Below are 20,503 nucleotides of genomic sequence, written 5' to 3'. Positions count from 1 at the left end.
GTAGCACTGCGAAATGGTACCTGCTGTCTCTGAACCGGGAGGGGGGACGAGCAGGGAAGTTGGGAGGAGGAAGCGGAAGTCGAGCCCGGTGGAGACTTCGAATGGGGAGTGAAGCTTCCGGGGCTAGAGTCTCTTTGAGGAAACTAAGTTAGAGCGGCCCGGCCCGGCTGGGAACTAAGGGAAGAACCCGAGGTAAGAGACAGCGGGGAGGCGCTCGGGGAGCCTGATATAGGGCAGAGGGTGGGACGGGAATGGCTGAGGGAGTGAAGGCAGAGCAGCTCAGGGGAGGAGACCAGAGCAATTCGGGGTAGAATGAAGCTCAGAGGAGGGGCGGGGCGAGAACAGTTCTGGGGAGGAGCAACGTGTGGAAGGGAACCTGCTGGGACCTCAGGGGCGGGGCGACAGATCTGCGCTGGGGAGGAGCAACCTGAGGGTAATGCGGAGCAGCTCTCACACAGGAGCCGAGAGGGACAGGGTGAGAGGAGAGATCTCCCAAGAGTTGGGATAGGATTACTGGGAAGTGGGTGAGGGTCAGAGAGACAGTGGAGAGAGAGAGAGAGAAAGCCAGCGGAGAACAGAGAGAGAGAGAGAGCCAGCGGAGAACATATATATAGAGAGAGAGAGCCAGCGGAGAACATATAGAGAGAGAGAGCCAGCGGAGAACAGAGAGAGAGAGAGAGAGAGAGAGCCAGCGGAGAACATATATATAGAGAGAGAGAGCCAGCGGAGAACATATAGAGAGAGAGAGCCAGCGGAGAACAGAGAGAGAGAGAGAGCCAGCGGAGAACATATATATAGAGAGAGAGAGCCAGCGGAGAACATATAGAGAGAGAGAGCCAGCGGAGAACAGAGAGAGAGAGAGAGAGAGAGCCAGCGGAGAACATATATATAGAGAGAGAGAGCCAGCGGAGAACATATAGAGAGAGAGAGCCAGCGGAGAACAGAGAGAGAGAGAGAGCCAGCGGAGAACATATATATAGAGAGAGAGAGCCAGCGGAGAACATATAGAGAGAGAGAGAGCCAGCGGAGAACATATAGAGAGAGAGACCCAGCGGAGAACATATAGAGAGAGAGAGCCAGCGGAGAACATATAGAGAGAGAGCCAGCGGAGAACATATAGAGAGAGAGAGCCAGCGGAGAACATATAGAGAGAGAGCCAGCGGAGAACATATAGAGAGAGAGAGCCAGCGGAGAACATATAGAGAGAGAGCCAGCGGAGAACATATAGAGAGAGAGAGAGCCAGCGGAGAACATATAGAGAGAGAGCCAGCGGAGAACATATAGAGAGAGAGAGCCAGCAGAGAACATATATAGAGAGAGAGAGCCAGCGGAGAACATATATAGAGAGCCAGCGGAGAACATATATAGAGAGAGAGCCAGCGGAGAACATATATAGAGAGAGAGCCAGCGGAGAACATATATAGAGAGAGAGCCAGCGGAGAACATATAGAGAGAGAGAGCCAGCGGAGAACAGAGATAGAGCCAGTGGAGAACAGAGATAGAGAGAGAGCCAGCAGAGAACAGAGAGAGAGAGCCAGCAGAGAACATATAGAGCGAGAGAGAGCCAGCAAAGAACAGAGAGAGAGAGAGAGAGAGCCAGCGGAGAACAGAGAGAGAGAGCCAGCGGAGAACAGAGAGAGAGAGCCAGCGGAGAACAGAGAGAGAGAGCCAGCGGAGAACAGAGAGAGAGAGCCAGCGGAGAACAGAGAGAGAGAGCCAGCGGAGAACATATATAGAGAGAGAGCCAGCGGAGAACAGAGAGAGGGAGAGCCAGCGGAGAACATATAGTGAGAGAGAGCCAGCGGAGAACAGAGATAGAAAGAGCCAGTGGAGAACATATAGAGAGAGCCAGCAGAGAACAGAGAGAGAGCCAGCGGAGTACATATAGAGTGAGAGAGAGCCAGTGGAGAACAGTGAGAGAGCCAGCGGAGAACATATAGAGAGAGCCAGCGGAGAACATATAGAGAGAGCCAGCGGAGAACATATAGAGAGAGAGAGCCAGCGGAGAACAGAGAGAGAGAGCCAGCGGAGAACAGAGAGAGAGAGCCAGCGGAGAACAGAGAGAGAGAGCCAGCGGAGAACAGAGAGAGAGAGCCAGCGGAGAACAGAGAGAGAGAGCCAGCGGAGAACAGAGAGAGAGAGCACCAGCGAAGAACATATAGAGAGAGAGAGCCAGCGGAGAACATATAGAGAGAGAGAGAGCCAGTGGAGAACAGAGAGAGAGAGCCAGCGGAGAACAGAGAGAGAGCCAGCGGAGAACAGAGAGAGAGAGCCAGCGGAGAACAGAGAGAGAGAGCCAGCGGAGAACAGAGAGAGAGAGAGCCAGCGGAGAACAGAGAGAGAGAGAGCCAGCGGAGGCGGAGAACAGAGAGAGCACGGAGAACAGAGAGAGAGAGCCAGCGGAGAACAGAGAGAGAGCCAGCAGAGAACAGAGAGAGAGAGAGCCAGCGAAGAACATATAGAGAGAGCCAGCGGAGAACATATAGAGAGAGAGAGCCAGCGGAGAACATATAGAGAGAGAGCCAGCGGAGAACATATAGAGAGAGAGCCAGCGGGGAACAGAGAGAGAGCCAGCGGAGAACAGAGAGAGAGCCAGCGGAGAACAGAGAGAGAGCCAGCGGAGAACAGAGAGAGAGCCAGCGGAGAACAGAGAGAGAGCCAGCGGAGAACAGAGAGAGAGCCAGCGGAGAACAGAGAGAGAGAGCCAGCGGAGAACAGAGAGAGAGAGCCAGAGGAGAACAGAGAGAGAGAGCCAGAGGAGAACAGAGAGAGAGAGCCAGAGGAGAACAGAGAGAGCCAGCGGAGAACAGAGAGAGAGAGACAGCGGAGAACAGAGAGAGAGCCAGCGGAGAACAGAGAGAGAGCCAGCGGAGAACAGAGAGAGAGCCAGCGGAGAACAGAGAGAGAGCCAGCGGAGAACATAGAGAGAGAGAGACAGTGGAGAACATAATAGAGAGAGAGCCAGCGGAGAACAGAGAGAGAGCCAGCGGAGAACAGAGAGAGAGCCAGCGGAGAACAGAGAGAGAGAGCCAGCGGAGAACAGAGAGAGAGAGCCAGCGGAGAACAGAGAGAGAGAGCCAGAGGAGAACAGAGAGAGAGAGCCAGAGGAGAACAGAGAGAGCCAGCGGAGAACAGAGAGAGAGAGCCAGCGGAGAACAGAGAGAGAGCCAGCGGAGAACAGAGAGAGAGCCAGCGGAGAACAGAGAGAGAGACAGCGGAGAACATAGAGAGAGAGAGACAGTGGAGAACATAATAGAGAGAGAGAGAGCCAGCGGAGAACAGAAAGAGCCAGCGGAGAAGAGGGAGAGTGAGAGAGCCAGCGGAGAACAGAGAGAGAAAGAGCCAGCGGAGAACAGAGAGAGAGAGCCAGCGGGGAACATATAAAGAGAGAGAGCCAGCAGAGAACATATATATAGAGAGAGAGAGCCAGCGGAGAACAGAGAGAGAGCCAGCGGAGAACAGAGAGAGAGCCAGCGGAGAACAGAGAGAGAGCCAGCGGAGAACAGAGAGAGAGCCAGCGGAGAACAGAGAGAGAGCCAGCGGAGAACAGAGAGAGAGCCAGCGGAGAACAGAGAGAGAGCCAGCGGAGAACAGAGAGAGAGCCAGCGGAGAACAGAGAGAGAGCCAGCGGAGAACAGAGAGAGAGCCAGCGGAGAACAGAGAGAGAGCCAGCGGAGAACAGAGAGAGAGCCAGCGGAGAACAGAGAGAGAGCCAGCGGAGAACAGAGAGAGAGCCAGCGGAGAACAGAGAGAGCCAGCGGAGAACAGAGAGAGAGAGCCAGAGGAGAACAGAGAGAGAGAGCCAGAGGAGAACAGAGAGAGAGAGCCAGAGGAGAACAGAGAGAGAGAGCCAGAGGAGAACAGAGAGAGAGAGCCAGAGGAGAACAGAGAGAGAGAGCCAGAGGAGAACAGAGAGAGAGAGCCAGAGGAGAACAGAGAGAGAGAGCCAGAGGAGAACAGAGAGAGAGAGCCAGAGGAGAACAGAGAGAGAGAGCCAGAGGAGAACAGAGAGAGAGAGCCAGAGGAGAACAGAGAGAGAGAGCCAGAGGAGAACAGAGAGAGAGCCAGCGGAGAACAGAGAGAGCCAGCGGAGAACAGAGAGAGCCAGCGGAGAACAGAGAGAGAGAGCCAGCGGAGAACAGAGAGAGAGAGCCAGCGGAGAACAGAGAGAGAGCCAGCGGAGAACAGAGAGAGAGCCAGCGGAGAACAGAGAGAGAGCCAGCGGAGAACAGAGAGAGAGCCAGCGGAGAACAGAGAGAGAGCCAGAGGAGAACAGAGAGAGAGAGCCAGAGGAGAACAGAGAGAGAGAGCCAGAGGAGAACAGAGAGAGAGAGCCAGAGGAGAACAGAGAGAGAGAGCCAGAGGAGAACAGAGAGAGAGAGCCAGAGGAGAACAGAGAGAGAGAGCCAGAGGAGAACAGAGAGAGAGAGCCAGAGGAGAACAGAGAGAGAGAGCCAGAGGAGAACAGAGAGAGCCAGCGGAGAACAGAGAGAGCCAGCGGAGAACAGAGAGAGCCAGCGGAGAATAGAGAGAGAGAGCCAGCGGAGAACAGAGAGAGAGCCAGCGGAGATCAGAGAGAGAGACAGCGGAGAACATAGAGAGAGAGAGACAGCGGAGAACATAGAGAGAGAGAGACAGTGGAGAACATAATAGAGAGAGAGAGAGACAGCGGAGAACAGAGAGAGAGCCAGCGGAGAACAGAGAGAGAGCCAGCGGAGAACAGAGAGAGAGCCAGCGGAGAACAGAGAGAGAGCCAGCGGAGAACAGAGAGAGAGCCAGCGGAGAACAGAGAGAGAGAGCCAGCGGAGAACAGAGAGAGAGAGCCAGCGGAGAACAGAGAGAAGAGAGAGAGCCAGAGGAGAACAGAGAGAGAGAGCCAGAGGAGAACAGAGAGAGAGCCAGAGGAGAACAGAGAGAGAGAGCCAGAGGAGAACAGAGAGAGAGAGCCAGAGGAGAACAGAGAGAGAGAGCCAGAGGAGAACAGAGAGAGAGAGCCAGAGGAGAACAGAGAGAGAGAGCCAGAGGAGAACAGAGAGAGAGAGACAGCGGAGAACAGAGAGAGAGACAGCGGAGAACAGAGAGAGAGACAGCGGAGAACATAGAGAGAGAGAGACAGCGGAGAACATAAGAGAGAGAGAGACAGCGGAGAACATAATAGAGAGAGAGACAGCGGAGAACAGAGAGAGAGACAGCGGAGAACAGAGAGAGAGCCAGCGGAGAACAGAGAGAGAGAGCCAGCGGAGAACAGAGAGAGAGAGCCAGCGGAGAACAGAGAGAGAGAGCCAGAGGAGAACAGAGAGAGAGAGCCAGAGGAGAACAGAGAGAGAGAGCCAGAGGAGAACAGAGAGAGAGAGCCAGAGGAGAACAGAGAGAGAGAGCCAGAGGAGAACAGAGAGAGAGAGCCAGAGGAGAACAGAGAGAGAGAGCCAGAGGAGAACAGAGAGAGAGAGCCAGAGGAGAACAGAGAGAGAGAGCCAGAGGAGAACAGAGAGAGAGAGCCAGAGGAGAACAGAGAGAGAGAGCCAGAGGAGAACAGAGAGAGAGAGCCAGAGGAGAACAGAGAGAGAGAGCCAGAGGAGAACAGAGAGAGAGAGCCAGAGGAGAACAGAGAGAGAGAGCCAGAGGAGAACAGAGAGAGAGAGCCAGAGGAGAACAGAGAGAGAGAGCCAGAGGAGAACAGAGAGAGAGCCAGCGGAGAACAGAGAGAGCCAGCGGAGAACAGAGAGAGCCAGCGGAGAACAGAGAGAGAGCCAGCGGAGAACAGAGAGAGAGAGCCAGCGGAGAACAGAGAGAGAGCCAGCGGAGAACAGAGAGAGAGCCAGCGGAGAACAGAGAGAGAGCCAGCGGAGAACAGAGAGAGAGCCAGCGGAGAACAGAGAGAGAGCCAGAGGAGAACAGAGAGAGAGAGCCAGAGGAGAACAGAGAGAGAGAGCCAGAGGAGAACAGAGAGAGAGAGCCAGAGGAGAACAGAGAGAGAGAGCCAGAGGAGAACAGAGAGAGAGAGCCAGAGGAGAACAGAGAGAGAGAGCCAGAGGAGAACAGAGAGAGAGAGCCAGAGGAGAACAGAGAGAGAGAGCCAGAGGAGAACAGAGAGAGCCAGCGGAGAACAGAGAGAGCCAGCGGAGAACAGAGAGAGCCAGCGGAGAATAGAGAGAGAGAGCCAGCGGAGAACAGAGAGAGAGCCAGCGGAGATCAGAGAGAGAGACAGCGGAGAACATAGAGAGAGAGAGACAGCGGAGAACATAGAGAGAGAGAGACAGTGGAGAACATAATAGAGAGAGAGAGAGACAGCGGAGAACAGAGAGAGAGCCAGCGGAGAACAGAGAGAGAGCCAGCGGAGAACAGAGAGAGAGCCAGCGGAGAACAGAGAGAGAGAGCCAGCGGAGAACAGAGAGAGAGAGCCAGCGGAGAACAGAGAGAGAGAGCCAGAGGAGAACAGAGAGAGAGAGCCAGAGGAGAACAGAGAGAGAGCCAGAGGAGAACAGAGAGAGAGAGCCAGAGGAGAACAGAGAGAGAGAGCCAGAGGAGAACAGAGAGAGAGAGCCAGAGGAGAACAGAGAGAGAGAGCCAGAGGAGAACAGAGAGAGAGAGCCAGAGGAGAACAGAGAGAGAGAGACAGCGGAGAACAGAGAGAGAGACAGCGGAGAACAGAGAGAGAGACAGCGGAGAACATAGAGAGAGAGAGACAGCGGAGAACATAAGAGAGAGAGAGACAGCGGAGAACATAATAGAGAGAGAGACAGCGGAGAACAGAGAGAGAGACAGCGGAGAACAGAGAGAGAGCCAGCGGAGAACAGAGAGAGAGAGCCAGCGGAGAACAGAGAGAGAGAGCCAGCGGAGAACAGAGAGAGAGAGCCAGAGGAGAACAGAGAGAGAGAGCCAGAGGAGAACAGAGAGAGAGAGCCAGAGGAGAACAGAGAGAGAGAGCCAGAGGAGAACAGAGAGAGAGAGCCAGAGGAGAACAGAGAGAGAGAGCCAGAGGAGAACAGAGAGAGAGAGCCAGAGGAGAACAGAGAGAGAGAGCCAGAGGAGAACAGAGAGAGAGAGCCAGAGGAGAACAGAGAGAGAGAGCCAGAGGAGAACAGAGAGAGAGAGCCAGAGGAGAACAGAGAGAGAGAGCCAGAGGAGAACAGAGAGAGAGAGCCAGAGGAGAACAGAGAGAGAGCCAGAGGAGAACAGAGAGAGAGCCAGCGGAGAACAGAGAGAGCCAGCGGAGAATAGAGAGAGAGAGACAGCGGAGAATAGAGAGAGAGAGACAGCGGAGAACAGAGAGAGAGCCAGCGGAGAACAGAAAGAGCCAGCGGAGAAGAGGGAGAGTGAGAGAGAGAGCCAGCGGAGAACAGAGAGAGAAAGAGCCAGCGGAGAACAGAGAGAGAGAGCCAGCGGAGAACAGAGAGAGAGCCAGCGGAGAACATATAAAGAGAGAGCAATTGGAGAACAGAGAGAGGGAGCCACCAGGAAAACAAAGAGAGAGAGAGAAATCCAGCGGAGCACATATAGAGAGAGAGCCAGTGAAGAGCAGATAGAGAGTGGAGAACATTTAGAGAGAGAGTCAGTGTAGAGCAAATGATAAGGATATTAGCCAATGAGGGGTTATCCGGTGAACTCCGAGTATCACTCATGTATTATAAGGGATAATGTACCCCCTACTGTAAATGATAAGGATATTAGAAGTCACTGAGGGGTTGTTCTGTGACCATATAAAGGCACAAGGCTGCAGGCTGAGTTATACAGGGAACTCTGAGTATCACTCATGTATTATAAGGGATAATGTACCCCCTACTGTAAATGATAAGGATATTAGAAGTCACTGAGGGGTTGTTCTGTGACCATATAAAGGCACAAGGCTGCAGGCTGAGTTATACAGGGAACTCTGAGTATCACTTATGTATTATAAGGGATAATGTACCCCCTACTGTAAATGATAAGGATATTAGAAGTCACTGAGGGGTTGTTCTGTGACCATATAAAGGCACAAGGCTGCAGGCTGAGTTATACAGGGAACTCTGAGTATCACTCATGTATTATAAGGGATAATGTACCCCCTACTGTAAATGATAAGGATATTAGAAGTCACTGAGGGGTTGTTCTGTGAGCATATAAAGACACAAGGCTGCAGGCTGAGTTATACAGGGAACTCTGAGTATCACTCATGTATTATAAGGGATAATGTACCCCCTACTGTAAATGATAAGGATATTAGATGTCACTGAGGGGTTGTTCTGTGACCATATAAAGGCACAAGGCTGCAGGCTGAGTTATACAGGGAACTCTGAGTATCACTCATGTATTATAAGGGATAATGTACCCCCTACTGTAAATGATAAGGATATTAGAAGTCACTGAGGGGTTGTTCTGTGACCATATAAAGGCACAAGGCTGCAGGCTGAGTTATACAGGGAACTCTGAGTATCACTCATGTATTATAAGGGATAATGTACCCCCTACTGTAAATGATAAGGATATTAGAAGTCACTGAGCGGTTGTTCTGTGACCATATAAAGACACAAGGCTGCAGGCTGAGTTATACAGGGAACTAAAGTGATAGAATATATTTCTATTTTACAAGAGGGGGTACAGTATTATTTATAATGGAGACGTATCAGTAAGGGGTGTGACAGAAGACATCAGTAAGGATATAATGGGCAGTATATACATTGCTCTTGTGTATTATATAGAGAACATATTGGCACAGTGGGGGCATGAGGATCTTCCTTTATTTTCTTGATATTATATAATAATGTATGGGGGATGGGTGCTGCACATATTCCTTTCCTTGTGCCCAATAGCATGCTGGGAAATATGTTATTGGCCACAGGCGCTGGGTCTCCTGGGACGTGGGTGGGACAGTTGGTCTGTAGGAAAGTTGACGAGTGTCCTGTGATCTCTGCTACCTCCCCCCCCAATGGCGGAACTACCGGGGGGAGCAGGGGCTGTGAGCGGGCCAGGACCCACACCCCCTCAGGGCCCCCCGGCAGCGATGCATGCCACTAAAATCCCTGCAATTCGGGCTGTACGGAGTTACGGTACTGCCCCCCCCACCTTACTAATGTACCCGCCCCATCCAGTCTGTGCAGGGGGCTCACACCTGTAGAGGGGGGGATATAATAACTGAGCACCTGTTGAGGGGGTTGATAAAAGACCGATGAAACGTTGCCAAGGGGATCGGGGTCTGAGCCCATGTCTCAATAAAGGCATTTTAAGCAAAGGAATCCATGACTGGTGCTGTCAATATTTGAAAATTGAGGGGGGTATCATGGCATGAGCTGTACTAATTGCTTTGTGTCTCCCCCCCCATGTTCAGCAGCTTCACATTTAACCCCTCGTGTGCAGGTTCCTGTACTGCTGCCTGGGGTAAAGATCCAGTGCCCCTGTTTGCAGTGTTGTCCCCTGTGCATTTGGTCTGTTCCATGTGTTGCTACCAGCTGGCTGTGTGTCCCCTATAGGAATGAGTGATAATGAGTGGCATGGGGGGGGGCAGATACACAGCAGCTGGTGACGTGAGGCTCTTGGGCCCAGAGCAGGAGTGGCCTGTGTTTATCAGAGGAAACGGCACTGACATTCCTGAGCTCTAATTGTATTCATTGTACCCTCTGCCCTGCTCTTAGTGCTGCCTCCCTGCATCGACCCTGTCTCACCATCCTGCCTGCAGCACACGCGAGGTTAAACTGTCACTTCCCACAATGCACCTTGTGAGCCAAATGTTTTGCTGTGGGGCCGCCCTGACCTTCTGATGTCATGGTCACATGATGCTGACTGCTGTTTAACCAGGCCTTCTCTGCAGCTCTCCTTTCCCGAAACCTGAGCACTTCCCTTACAGGTCAGCACATATCCCATGATCCCACTCACTGATACTGCCCCTCATCCAACTCCCCCTACAGCCCTGATACTGTCCCTCATCCATCTCCCCCTACAGCCCTGATACTGCCCCTCAATCAACCCTCCTACAGATCTGATACTGCCCCTCACCCATCTCCCCGCTACAGCCCTGATACTGCCCCTCACCCATCTCCCCCTACAGCCCTGATACTGCCCCTCATCGATCTCCCCCTACAGCCCTGATACTGTCCCTCATCCATCTCCCCCTACAGCCCTGATACTGCCCCTCATCCAACCCCCCCTACAGCCCTGATACTGCCCCTCAATCAACCCTCCTACAGATCTGATACTGCCCCTCATCGATCTCCCCCTACAGCCCTGATACTGTCCCTCATCCAACTCCCCCTACAGCCCTGACGCTGCCCCTCATCCATCTCCCCCTACAGCCCTGATACTGTCCCTGATCCAACCCTCCTACAGCCCTGATACTGCCCCTCATCCATCTCCCTTTACAGCCCTGATACTGCCCCTCACCCATCTCCCCCTACAGCCCTGACACTGCCCCTTCAAACTCCTCCTACAGCCCTCCATCAAAGTCCTCCTACACCATGAGAGTCTCACTGCTAATGCAGTGGGGGATAGTGAAATGGGCATTGTGGGCACAGTACTCTTACTGATTGGTTGGGCCCTGGCAACTGTTTTTGAAATAATCATGATTCTGCACAAAACTAAATATGAAATCAGTTCTAGTAGAGGAACTTTTTGATATCTGTTGTCCCGATTCAACTATTTCTCGGTGCATGGATTTATATCTCTGTGCATGGATTTATATCTCTGTGCATGGATTTATATCTCTGTGCATGGATTTATTTCTCGGTGCATGGATTTATTTCTCGGTGCATGGATTTATTTCTCGGTGCATGGATTTATTTCTCGGTGCATGGATTTACTTATCTGTGCATGGATTTGTATCTCTGTGCATGGATTTATATCTCTGTGTATGGACTTATTTCTCTGTGCATGGATTTGTATCTCTGTGCATGGATTTATATTTCTGTGCATGGATTTATATTTCTGTGCCTGGATTTATTTCTCTGTGCATGGATTTATTTCTCGGTGCAAGGATTTATTTCTCGGTGCATGGATTTATTTCTCGGTGCATGGATTTATTTCTCGGTGCATGGATTTATATCTCTGTGCATGGATTTATTTATCTGTGCATGGATTTGTATCTCTGTGCATGGATTTGTATCTCTGTGCATGGATTTATATCTCTGTGCATGGATTTATTTATCTGTGCATGGATTTATATCTCTGTGCATGGATTTATATCTCTGTGCATGGATTTATTTATCTGTGCATGGATTTGTATCTCTGTGCATGGATTTGTATCTCTGTGCATGGATTTATATCTCTGTGCATGGATTTATACTGTATCTCTGTGCATGGGTTTATATCTCTGTGCATGGATTTAGTTCTCTGTGCATGGATTTATTGCATTTGGGCTCTATGGCAGTGGCAGGTAAGCGGGGTGTGCTGCTTGGTGGGTATCTGTTCTGCCACCCTGCTCCCTGATGATTAGATGTTTATAGGGCACATTGGTGGCTGTGGAATCCTGCTTTGGGCCAGTCTGCCAGCAGGGCAGGGATGTTTCCTTGCGAGGGCTGTCTGACTGGAGATGCTTCTATTTGGCTGTTGCAAAGATGATGCACCACTTTTGTCCAGATGCTTGAGCTGCCATTACCTGTAGGGTTCCAGTAGAACAGTGCCACCAGCCTTCTGCCATAATGGCAATGGAATTATTATTATAATGTGTGTACAAGCAAGAGCTGTTGGTGAGGTGTATGTGCCTGGCAGCAGCATTAATTGTGGACTGGAGAGGGACAGTGTCAGGAGTGGCCGATTAATAGGGGGTTACATTAGTCACTATGTGCAGAGGTATAATTAGAGGGGAACAGAAAGTAGATGGGCAGAGGCTTTGATTAAACAGAGGGTGGCATATAATATATAAAACATAGAAATGGGCCCTGATCACCATAAAGTCCAAACCCCTCTGGTTTCGGCCACACCAAAGGCCCATTTTAATATTGCACGGATTAAAGTCTCATTATGTTTCCTGGTGGTGCAGTTCTTAATATAACCTGTACATAACTGTGATCTTCTAGATTGGCCCATATAGTTCATCATGGGTGATATGAAAACGCCAGACTTTGATGATCTCTTGGCTGCGTTTGATATACCTGACGTAGACACAAATGAAGCCATAAACTCTGGGCCTGAAGATGAGGAGGGACAAGAGAAGTCTTCCAGTGGGGAGAGTTTGGACCAAGGACTTCCTCATGGTGACATCACTACTGTCAGTGTTATAGTCAAGAACACTGTGTGCCCTGATCAAGTTGAACTTTTGGAAAGTCATTGCAAGGATCCACAAGTTACCGGGCCCCGGCTACTGCAGAATGGCTTTAATAACACTGATGTCACTAGATCTTCTGCTCTGATGTCCATGGATTCTGCTCCCACAGCTTCAATTGGTGGAGAGGGTTGGGCAGCACAATCAAAAGGGCCAAAACCCATAGACTTATTCACTGAGTTTAGTGCTGTGGACAATCCCATGGACGGCCACACAGCTGATTTGATAGACAGGCCACGGGATATCAAACCCAAAGACAAGACAATGTTCCAACCAGCTGATCCAGTGCTTTGTTCTCCATCCGTCAATGTGGTGGAGGAGAGCAGCCACAGTTTATCTAGAGGAACACCACAAACTTTCAGTATAGCTAAACTCACTGCGGACAGTGCATCATTCGGACTGCCAGTTGGACCTCCCTCAATCAAGCAGGAGCCACAGGATGATACAAGCAGCAATGATTGCGTTCAGAGGGAGGAATTGGCAAGGGAATGCTCACTGGAGAACAAGAAGTCAGACTCTCTTCTGTACCCTTCTGAAGAACCTCCTCTTCCCTCTTGGTCAGGGCCAGAGCAGAAATCCGAAGCCTCTGTAAATAACCTTGCTCCAACAAAGAGCCAATCCTACCCAATGGATACATTGCTGAAGAGTTCTCCGACCCCTGAGCCTAATGTAGATGTTCCAGATATTCCAAAGGAACCCAAGAACAGCTCTGTGATTGAGGCTCCAGGATTGAAGGAGGAGCCAGGATGGAGCCCGAAAAGTTTGTCCAGTGATGTAGAGGAAGATGAGAGTATCAGCTCTCCCTCTTCTAACTCATCCAGACCCCTGAAGGTCCGTATTAAGACCATCAAAACCCGGTCTGGAAGCATTACGAGGACCGTCACCAGAGTTTCCTCTGATTCAGACACTGTTTCTTCAACCCCAGTGAAGGGAGAATCCCCCCAAGAAGCGGCTTCAGAGGCCTCTCCTGAGAAGAACACAGAGGCAAAGGAAGAGCTCAGTCAGTTGGCTGAAAAGGACTCTGAACTCTCCAGCCCCACAAAGGCTGAGACTTCCCAGACGGTTAATGCCCAGCTGGGTAATGGGGTTCAACTCAAAGGCTCAGTGCTGCCTGTCTCCACCATCCAGAATGCCAGCAGTGTGATGCTCATGGCAGCCAGTGTGGCACAGCAGAAAGCTGTGGTGTTGCCTTCAAAGCCCAACAAAGTGATGACCAAGAATATCATCCACCTTGTGCAGCAGCAGCCTCTCGCTAACACCACAACTCTCAGTAATGTCAATGTGACCAACCAGGTACCTCCTGGCCCCACCATCACTAGCACTCCCAGCCCTCAGCGCAGCGCCACTGTGGTGATGGTGCAGCCTCAGAAACCTTCCCCTTCTGTAGCTGGGACGGTTATCTCCCGGACACAGTCTAGCTTGGTGGAGTCCTTCAACAAGATCCTCAACAGTAAAAATCTGCTGCCCACTTACAAGCCCAACCTCAGTCCTCCAGCAGACTCTAGCCTGACCCTTCCAGTTTTCGGGTTCCGTTGCCTGGAATGTGGCGATTCTTTTGCCCTAGAGAAGAGCCTTGCCAGGCATTATGACCGGCGGAGTATGAGAATCGAGGTCACCTGCAACCATTGCACCAAACGTCTGGTCTTCTTCAACAAGTGCAGCTTACTACTGCATGCCCGAAAGCACAAGGACAACGGCTTGGTAATGCAGTGCTCACATCTCGTAATGAGGCCCATTGCACTGGAGCAAATGATTGGACAACCCGATGTCACACCTCTGGTCTCTGTCGCAGTTCTGACACCAGGTAAAACAGCGACCCCAGGACCTTCTCAAGATGCAGCAGCGACAGCCAGTACAGGAGGGGACTCTGCCATCCTCCCCGGGAATGGAGCCTCTGAGCAGTCTGTCTACTCCACCTTCAGGTGTCTCGAATGCAAGGAACAGTGTAAGAATAAGACCGGCCTGGCATTGCACTTCCAGCAAATTGTTGGTTCTCCCGCATCGGGCAGCACGGTAAGGGGGGTAGCATTTTGTGAGAAATGGGGGGGGCAAACAACTAAGCTAACAGATTTGTACCACTGAATTCTTTGTTATACAGATAGCTAGAATCTCAGCTGCCATAAAGCAGGACAGGACTGCTGCTTACAATGGGGATCAGATAGGATCTGTGCAGCCACTGGGACAGAATGTTCTGTTATACAGATAGCTAGAATCTCAGCTGCCATAAAGCAGGACAGGACTGCTGCTTCCAATGGGGATCAGATAGGATCTGTGCAGCCACTGGGACAGAATGTTCTGTTATACAGATAGCTAGAATCTCAGCTGCCATAAAGCAGGACAGGACTGTTGCTTCCAATGGGGATCAGATAGGATCTGTGCAGCCACTGGGACAGAATGCTCTGTTATACAGATAGCTAGAATCTCAGCTGCCATAAAGCAGGACAGGACTGCTGCTTACAATGGGGATCAGATAGGATCTGTGCAGCCACTGGGACAGAATGTTCTGTTATACAGATAGCTAGAATCTCAGCTGCCATAAAGCAGGACAGGACTGCTGCTTACAATGGGGATCAGATAGGATCTGTGCAGCCACTGGGACAGAATGCTCTGTTATACAGATAGCTAGAATCTCAGCTGCCATAAAGCAGGACAGGACTGCTGCTTACAATGGGGATCAGATAGGATCTGTGCAGCCACTGGACAGAATGTTCTGTTATACAGATAGCTAGAATCTCAGCTGCCATAAAGCAGGACAGGACTGCTGCTTACAATAGGGATCAGATAGGATCTGTGCAGCCACTGGGACAGAATGTTCTGTTATACAGATAGCTAGAATCTCAGCTGCCATAAAGCAGGACAGGACTGCTGCTTACAATGGGGATCAGATAGGATCTGTGCAGCCACTGGGACAGAATGTTCTGTTATACAGATAGCTAGAATCTCAGCTGCCATAAAGCAGGACAGGACTGCTGCTTACAATGGGGATCAGATAGGATCTGTGCAGCCACTGGGACCGAATACTCTTTAAGCTCTTACAGTTCAGCTTGGCACAATGTATCCCTGGGCAGGGAGCTGACCTTTTTCATGTTTCTATTTGCAGATCTGCTCTTTGTGCCCCATGATGATGCCGAATCGCTGCAGCTTTGAGGCGCACCAGCGCATGCACAAACAGGCCCCGCCTCATGTCTGTCCAGAATGTGGAGGGAATTTCCGCATGGAGAACTTCCAGGCCCACTTGAAGGAAACCTGCCTGCACTACTCCCGCAGGATCGGGTACAAGTACGTTTGAGATTTGTTACTTCCTGTTCTAAACATGTTCCTCCCCTCTGTACAGGAGCCCGCTAGCCTTCTGACCACCGATTCTGATAAGCTTCTGGTGCCCGGCACTCATGCAGTTGTCCGTTCTCTTCCCCCAGGTGTCAGAGCTGTTCTGTGGTCTTCGGAGGGGTGAATTCAATCAAGTCCCATATCCAGACGTCTCACTGTGAAGTATTTCACAAGTGCCCCATCTGCCCCATGGCATTTAAATCTGCCCCCAGCGCTCACTCTCACATTTATAACCAGCACCCAGGGTTCAGCAACCAGCAGGCCAAGTAAGTGCTCTCTTGTATTGCACGGTAAGTCCCTCGTACCCTCTGATCTGTATAATAAGGCCCTATCTCTGTCTTTGTCATCAGGATGATCTACAAGTGTGCTATGTGTGACACTGTCTTTACCCACAAGCCTTTGCTCTGTTCCCATCTGGACCACTCCCACTTTGACCAGCAGCTGGGCAACCAGAGAGTCAGCGTGTTTAAGTGCCCAGACTGCCCCCTGCTGTTCGCACAGAAGCGCACCATGCTGGAACATTTAAAGGTATATTTGTGTCTGTAGTGTCTGTGCTCCCAGCATGCATTGTGCCAGCTTAAGCTTTTTGCCAGTAAATCTGCTCACCCTGTGTCTCACCCCTTGTTTTGTGATGCAGAACACCCACAATAGCCTAGTAAGGGAGGACCCTCCTTCTATTCCGGAACCCCTCACACCCAAGCCGGAGCCGGTAGAGATTCCCGTCAGCAAGTTATCGGAGCCCATGGAGGAAGCTGAGCCTGAACTAGAGCCTCAACCCGAGCCGGAACCCGAGATGGAAGAGTCTTCATCTTCTGAGCCGCCAAGCTCCCCGGAGCCACGCAAGAAAGGGGGCGCTAAAGAGCAGCGTAAGACTGACGGCCCCCGGCAAAGGAGCAACTGTTGGACTTGCGGGATTTGCCACTCCTGGTTTCCCGAGAGGGATGAGTATGTCGTCCACATGAAGAAGGAGCATGGCAAGGTCAGAAGGGGAACGGGAATTATGGGTTATGAGAGAGAAAACGGCAAGGCAACACTTTTTAAATGAATCCACTTTGGGTATGGGAAGCTTTATCTTTCCTATAAGGGCTTAGTGTCAGGGAGCCGGGAGCTCCCTCCAGGGAGGTAGTCAGGATCAAGGAGGAAGCCCTCTTGAGGGAGCAAGGTCGCGGTATCCAAAGGGTTAACCAAAATACAAGGTCAAAGTCCAGGCAAGAGTTCAATGGCAGGCAGATCAGGATCAAATAACAAGAGTCCAGGCAGGGGGTCAAAACCAAGGCAGGAACAGGATAAAGGAATCAGGAATCAAGAACCTAGGTTCAGAGTAGCAAAACCTATTCTTGGGCGCCATTCTGGCGTCCTGGGGGCCTTTTTATATTCAAACTTGGCGCCAAAGTGACGTCATTGACGTCCTTACGCCGGCGTGCTTGCGCCGGCATGTTTGCGTTTGCGCGTGCGTCGACGTTGCGGCGCTGGCGTCCCAGCGCCCACGTGGCCCGACTGGGCGCCGCCATTTTGGATTATTCGCCGCCGGGAGCAGACGCGCCTCTTCGCGCTCCCGGCGGCCTTGACACTTAGGTCAGTTATCGTTTTGCCCCAAATGCAAACGGGAAAATGTGAACCTTTTTCATTACCTTTGGAGCTTTCCTCACATTCCCCCAGTTTGGCAAAAAGTAAATGAGTTTAGTTTTATCTCCAGTTTATGCCCTTTTAAGCATTGCCCACCCTTCTTTTACATCGGGTAAATCTAACCCAAATTTGAGTTCAAACTTAATGTTACACTTTATGGAGGCTGCTAAAAAGGCCGTATTTCTGTTCTGGATTTTAGAGTTCCCCCTCCTCCATAAAAGACATTTTAACCTAAGCTATGCTGGCAAGAGGCCACAAAAACCAAATCAGAAGAACCACATCTTAAACTCAGGTTTATTGATAATTGCTCTCTTTATTTTGATCAGGTAGACTCTAGGCCCAAATCTGGGGCTGTTACAGATTTCAATATTTTATTTCTGGACAACATTCATGACTTGGTGTCATTATAAAACTTATATTTGTTGTAAATCCACCATGCTCAGTTTGGTTTTATGTTGGTCTGGTTATTTAATATTACTTTAGGGGGTTTATTGGCTCGTTATTTTTATAGTGTAGTTATTGTGCTTATATATATATATATAATTATTATATACCGTATATACTTGAGTATAAGCCGAGTTTTTCAGCCCCCAAAATATGCTGAAAAACTCTACCTCGGCTTATACTCGGGTCAAGCGCAAAAACGGTCGCCGGCGTCTAAGAATAGTCGCCGGCATCCAAGAATATTCGCCGGCGTCCAAGAATGGTCGCCAGCATCCAAAAATGAGACGCCGGCACCTCCAATGGGAGCAGAAACCCTCAATTTTTTGATTGAAACTTACCAGAAGCTGCTGCATCACCCTAGGCTTATACTCGGCTTATACTTGAGTCAATAAGCTTTCCACGTTTTTGGAGGTAAAATTAGGTACCTCGGCTTATACTCGGGACGGCTTACACTCGAGTATATACGGTACTCTTGTGTTTTATACTGCATGGTATATGCATTTATGTAATTTTATTGTGCTTAACATGCTCTGTTTAAATGTAAATATTTTATGCTTTGGAAAACCCAGTAAAAATGCTGAAAACAAAAACAGCAAGACATTGGGGGCAAGGACAGCAGGGGGCAGAGTTGTGCGGTTAGTCTGTGTTTACAGCAGGTGGTGGGTATTTACCTATTAAATATGTTAATTTGTCGCCCCGTCACAGTCCGTAAAGAAGTTTCCATGCCGTCTCTGTGAGCGCTCCTTTTGCTCAGCACCCAGCCTGCGCCGGCACGTCCGAGTTAATCACGAGGGAATTAAACGGGTTTACCCATGCCGGTGAGTAAGCCATGCAACCTTCTAGTGCCACCACTGCGGGGGCCACAAAATGTGACTGACCCTTAAACGATCTGCTTTTTCGGTGTGTGAGTTTTATAATGTTCTAAATGTGCCCCCCACTCGCAGGTACTGCACAGAGGGCAAGAGAACTTTCAGCAGCCGCCTGATTCTAGAGAAGCACATCCAGGTGAGACACGGCATCAAGATAACCGACCAGGCGAGGAGTCAGGAGATCTCCGTCTCTCACATTTCCCAGAAGTCTCAGGTACGTGTGTTTGGGGGGGGGGGAACTCTCGTCCCATCTTGTGATCCCATTCAGGGTTTTTGCATTACTGATGTGCACAGCGTATTCTTCTTTAGGAGACCTCATCCAGGAAGAGGAAGTTGTCATCAGACGATTCTGGCAGCGACGAGTCCCCGAAAGCCAAGCACACCCCACAGAAGCCCAAGCGCCCGTTCCAGTGCCGAGCCTGCGGTTACAAGACGAGCAGCCTGGCGGATTTCCGGCAACATATTCCCCAGCACCGGACAGATGAGAGCGCCCATCAGTGCCGGGAATGTGGGGTCTGTTTCACTTCTCAGGGCTCCTTAAACCGCCACCGCATCATGACACATAAAATGAAGGGCGCAGCTGCTGCTGAGGAGGACGAAGAACCTCCCCAAAAAGCTGAAGATGGATCTGAAGGGAAACTGACCTGCCAGGTGTGCAACAAGAGCTTCGACAGCCAATTGAACCTAAACACACACTTCAGGACTCACGGTATGGCCTTCATCAAACAGAGGCAGAGCGGGGGCACCGAAAACTGAGAGGGCGCTGACCTGCCCATGTAACGTGTTCCACTTAGCGTGATAGGAGGGCTAACAGACTCATGAGGGAGAGGGTATCCGTATCCATTCTTACTTATTGGGCAGGATCACTGCTTTCCAGTGCTGGTGCTTTTCAGCCTCCAACACAACAGATCAGAGCAGCAGCTGAGAAGCAGGGGTCACTGACTCTTACTGCCTGGCTTGTCCGGCCTTCACTGAACCCCGTCTGGTGCCTGTGCCCCTCAATCTTCCATTATGGTAAAACCAGCTGTGAGTTGTATGTGATTGTCTTTCCTCTGCCAACCCCACACACACACATACATTGAGCTACAATCCAATGGCCAATGAGAGCAGTGCTGTGCCGGATAGTGGATTTACTCAGTGTGACTTGGTCAGGGCCACCAGACATTTATTGCCCTGCAACTAAACCCTAAAGGTGCCTTATTGCTATGTCTGTGTCTGGAATATGTCATTGCCCCTTCATGTTCTGCAAGAACTGACACTTGTGCTGCGGCTCAGAAACTGTCAATACTCGCAGTGCCACCAGCGCTTCCGCTATTGCGCCACTGCATTCCCTGTGCCCACTACATGCCAGGCTGGAAAGCATGAAACTACTTCCCAGCCAACGAGAGTATCCAATGGGCACTGCTCGGGGCTCATTCTATTAACCAATCACTGCAGCTTTTTAGACATAAAATATTGCCCCCCCCCCCTTAAAGGCTCAAATGGATTTGGGAGGAGCCTGTTTCTCCACTGCTGTTCCTATCAGGCTTCTCCCTGGTCACCCTCAGGGAGGGGCAAAACCTGCTGTAAATATGTAAATACCTCCATTATAAATATATATTTTTCTGCACAGAATTTTTTAGACCTGTAGATCGGATCCACGTCTCTCTCCTTGCGTGTGAGCATATTTTATACTGACAATTATCTTTTTTGCCCTGCCGCATGGCCCAATGACTGGAATGCACCCCATCTCCCCGTGTGTACCGATATTATTATTATTATTATTATGGTTGATGTTAGAAACCCTGCTACTTTATGTTCATTATAAAGAGGAAATGTAAGTTTTGGTTCCTCAGAGCTAACCAGATAGTGGCGTCCTCCAGTCACAGGGCCTATTGAGTCCAGCAGAACCCATAACAGGCCAACACGTTTATGATCAAGCCCTGGAAATGATGGTTTTATGTTTCCAAAAACAGAGGGGTTTTTTTTTCTTTTTTACACTAAAATAAAGGTGATTTGTGAAAATGAA

General features: G+C 50.5%; 1 protein-coding gene across 1 annotated transcript; it reads left to right on the top strand.

Moving 5' to 3' along the window:
• Nucleotides 1-34: 34 nt before the first annotated feature.
• On the top strand, nt 35-20,503 carry znf687.S (zinc finger protein 687 S homeolog). The gene is made up of 9 exons (XM_018233631.2): nt 35-192; nt 11,985-14,242; nt 15,330-15,508; nt 15,646-15,822; nt 15,907-16,084; nt 16,194-16,535; nt 18,332-18,444; nt 18,571-18,709; nt 18,805-20,503. Exons 2-9 carry the CDS (start codon nt 12,005-12,007, stop codon nt 19,249-19,251), a joined length of 3,813 nt encoding a protein of 1,270 aa, XP_018089120.1. The 5' UTR covers nt 35-192; nt 11,985-12,004; the 3' UTR covers nt 19,252-20,503.

Source organism: Xenopus laevis, chromosome 8S (assembly GCF_017654675.1).
Source record: "Xenopus laevis strain J_2021 chromosome 8S, Xenopus_laevis_v10.1, whole genome shotgun sequence".
Taxonomy (NCBI): Eukaryota; Metazoa; Chordata; class Amphibia; order Anura; family Pipidae; genus Xenopus; species Xenopus laevis.
The sequence above is the reverse complement of the archived record's forward strand: the minus strand, read 5'-3'. Positions and strand labels throughout refer to the sequence as shown.

Coding starts and splice junctions, on each gene's coding strand:
- znf687.S (XM_018233631.2), top strand. CDS start 12,005: ATGGGTGATATGAAAACGCCAGACTTTGATGATCTCTTGGCTGCGTTT. Junction 15,509..15,645: donor TCCCGCAGGATCGGGTACAA/GTACGTTTGAGA, acceptor CTCTTCCCCCAG/GTGTCAGAGCTGTTCTGTGG. Junction 15,823..15,906: donor TTCAGCAACCAGCAGGCCAA/GTAAGTGCTCTC, acceptor CTTTGTCATCAG/GATGATCTACAAGTGTGCTA.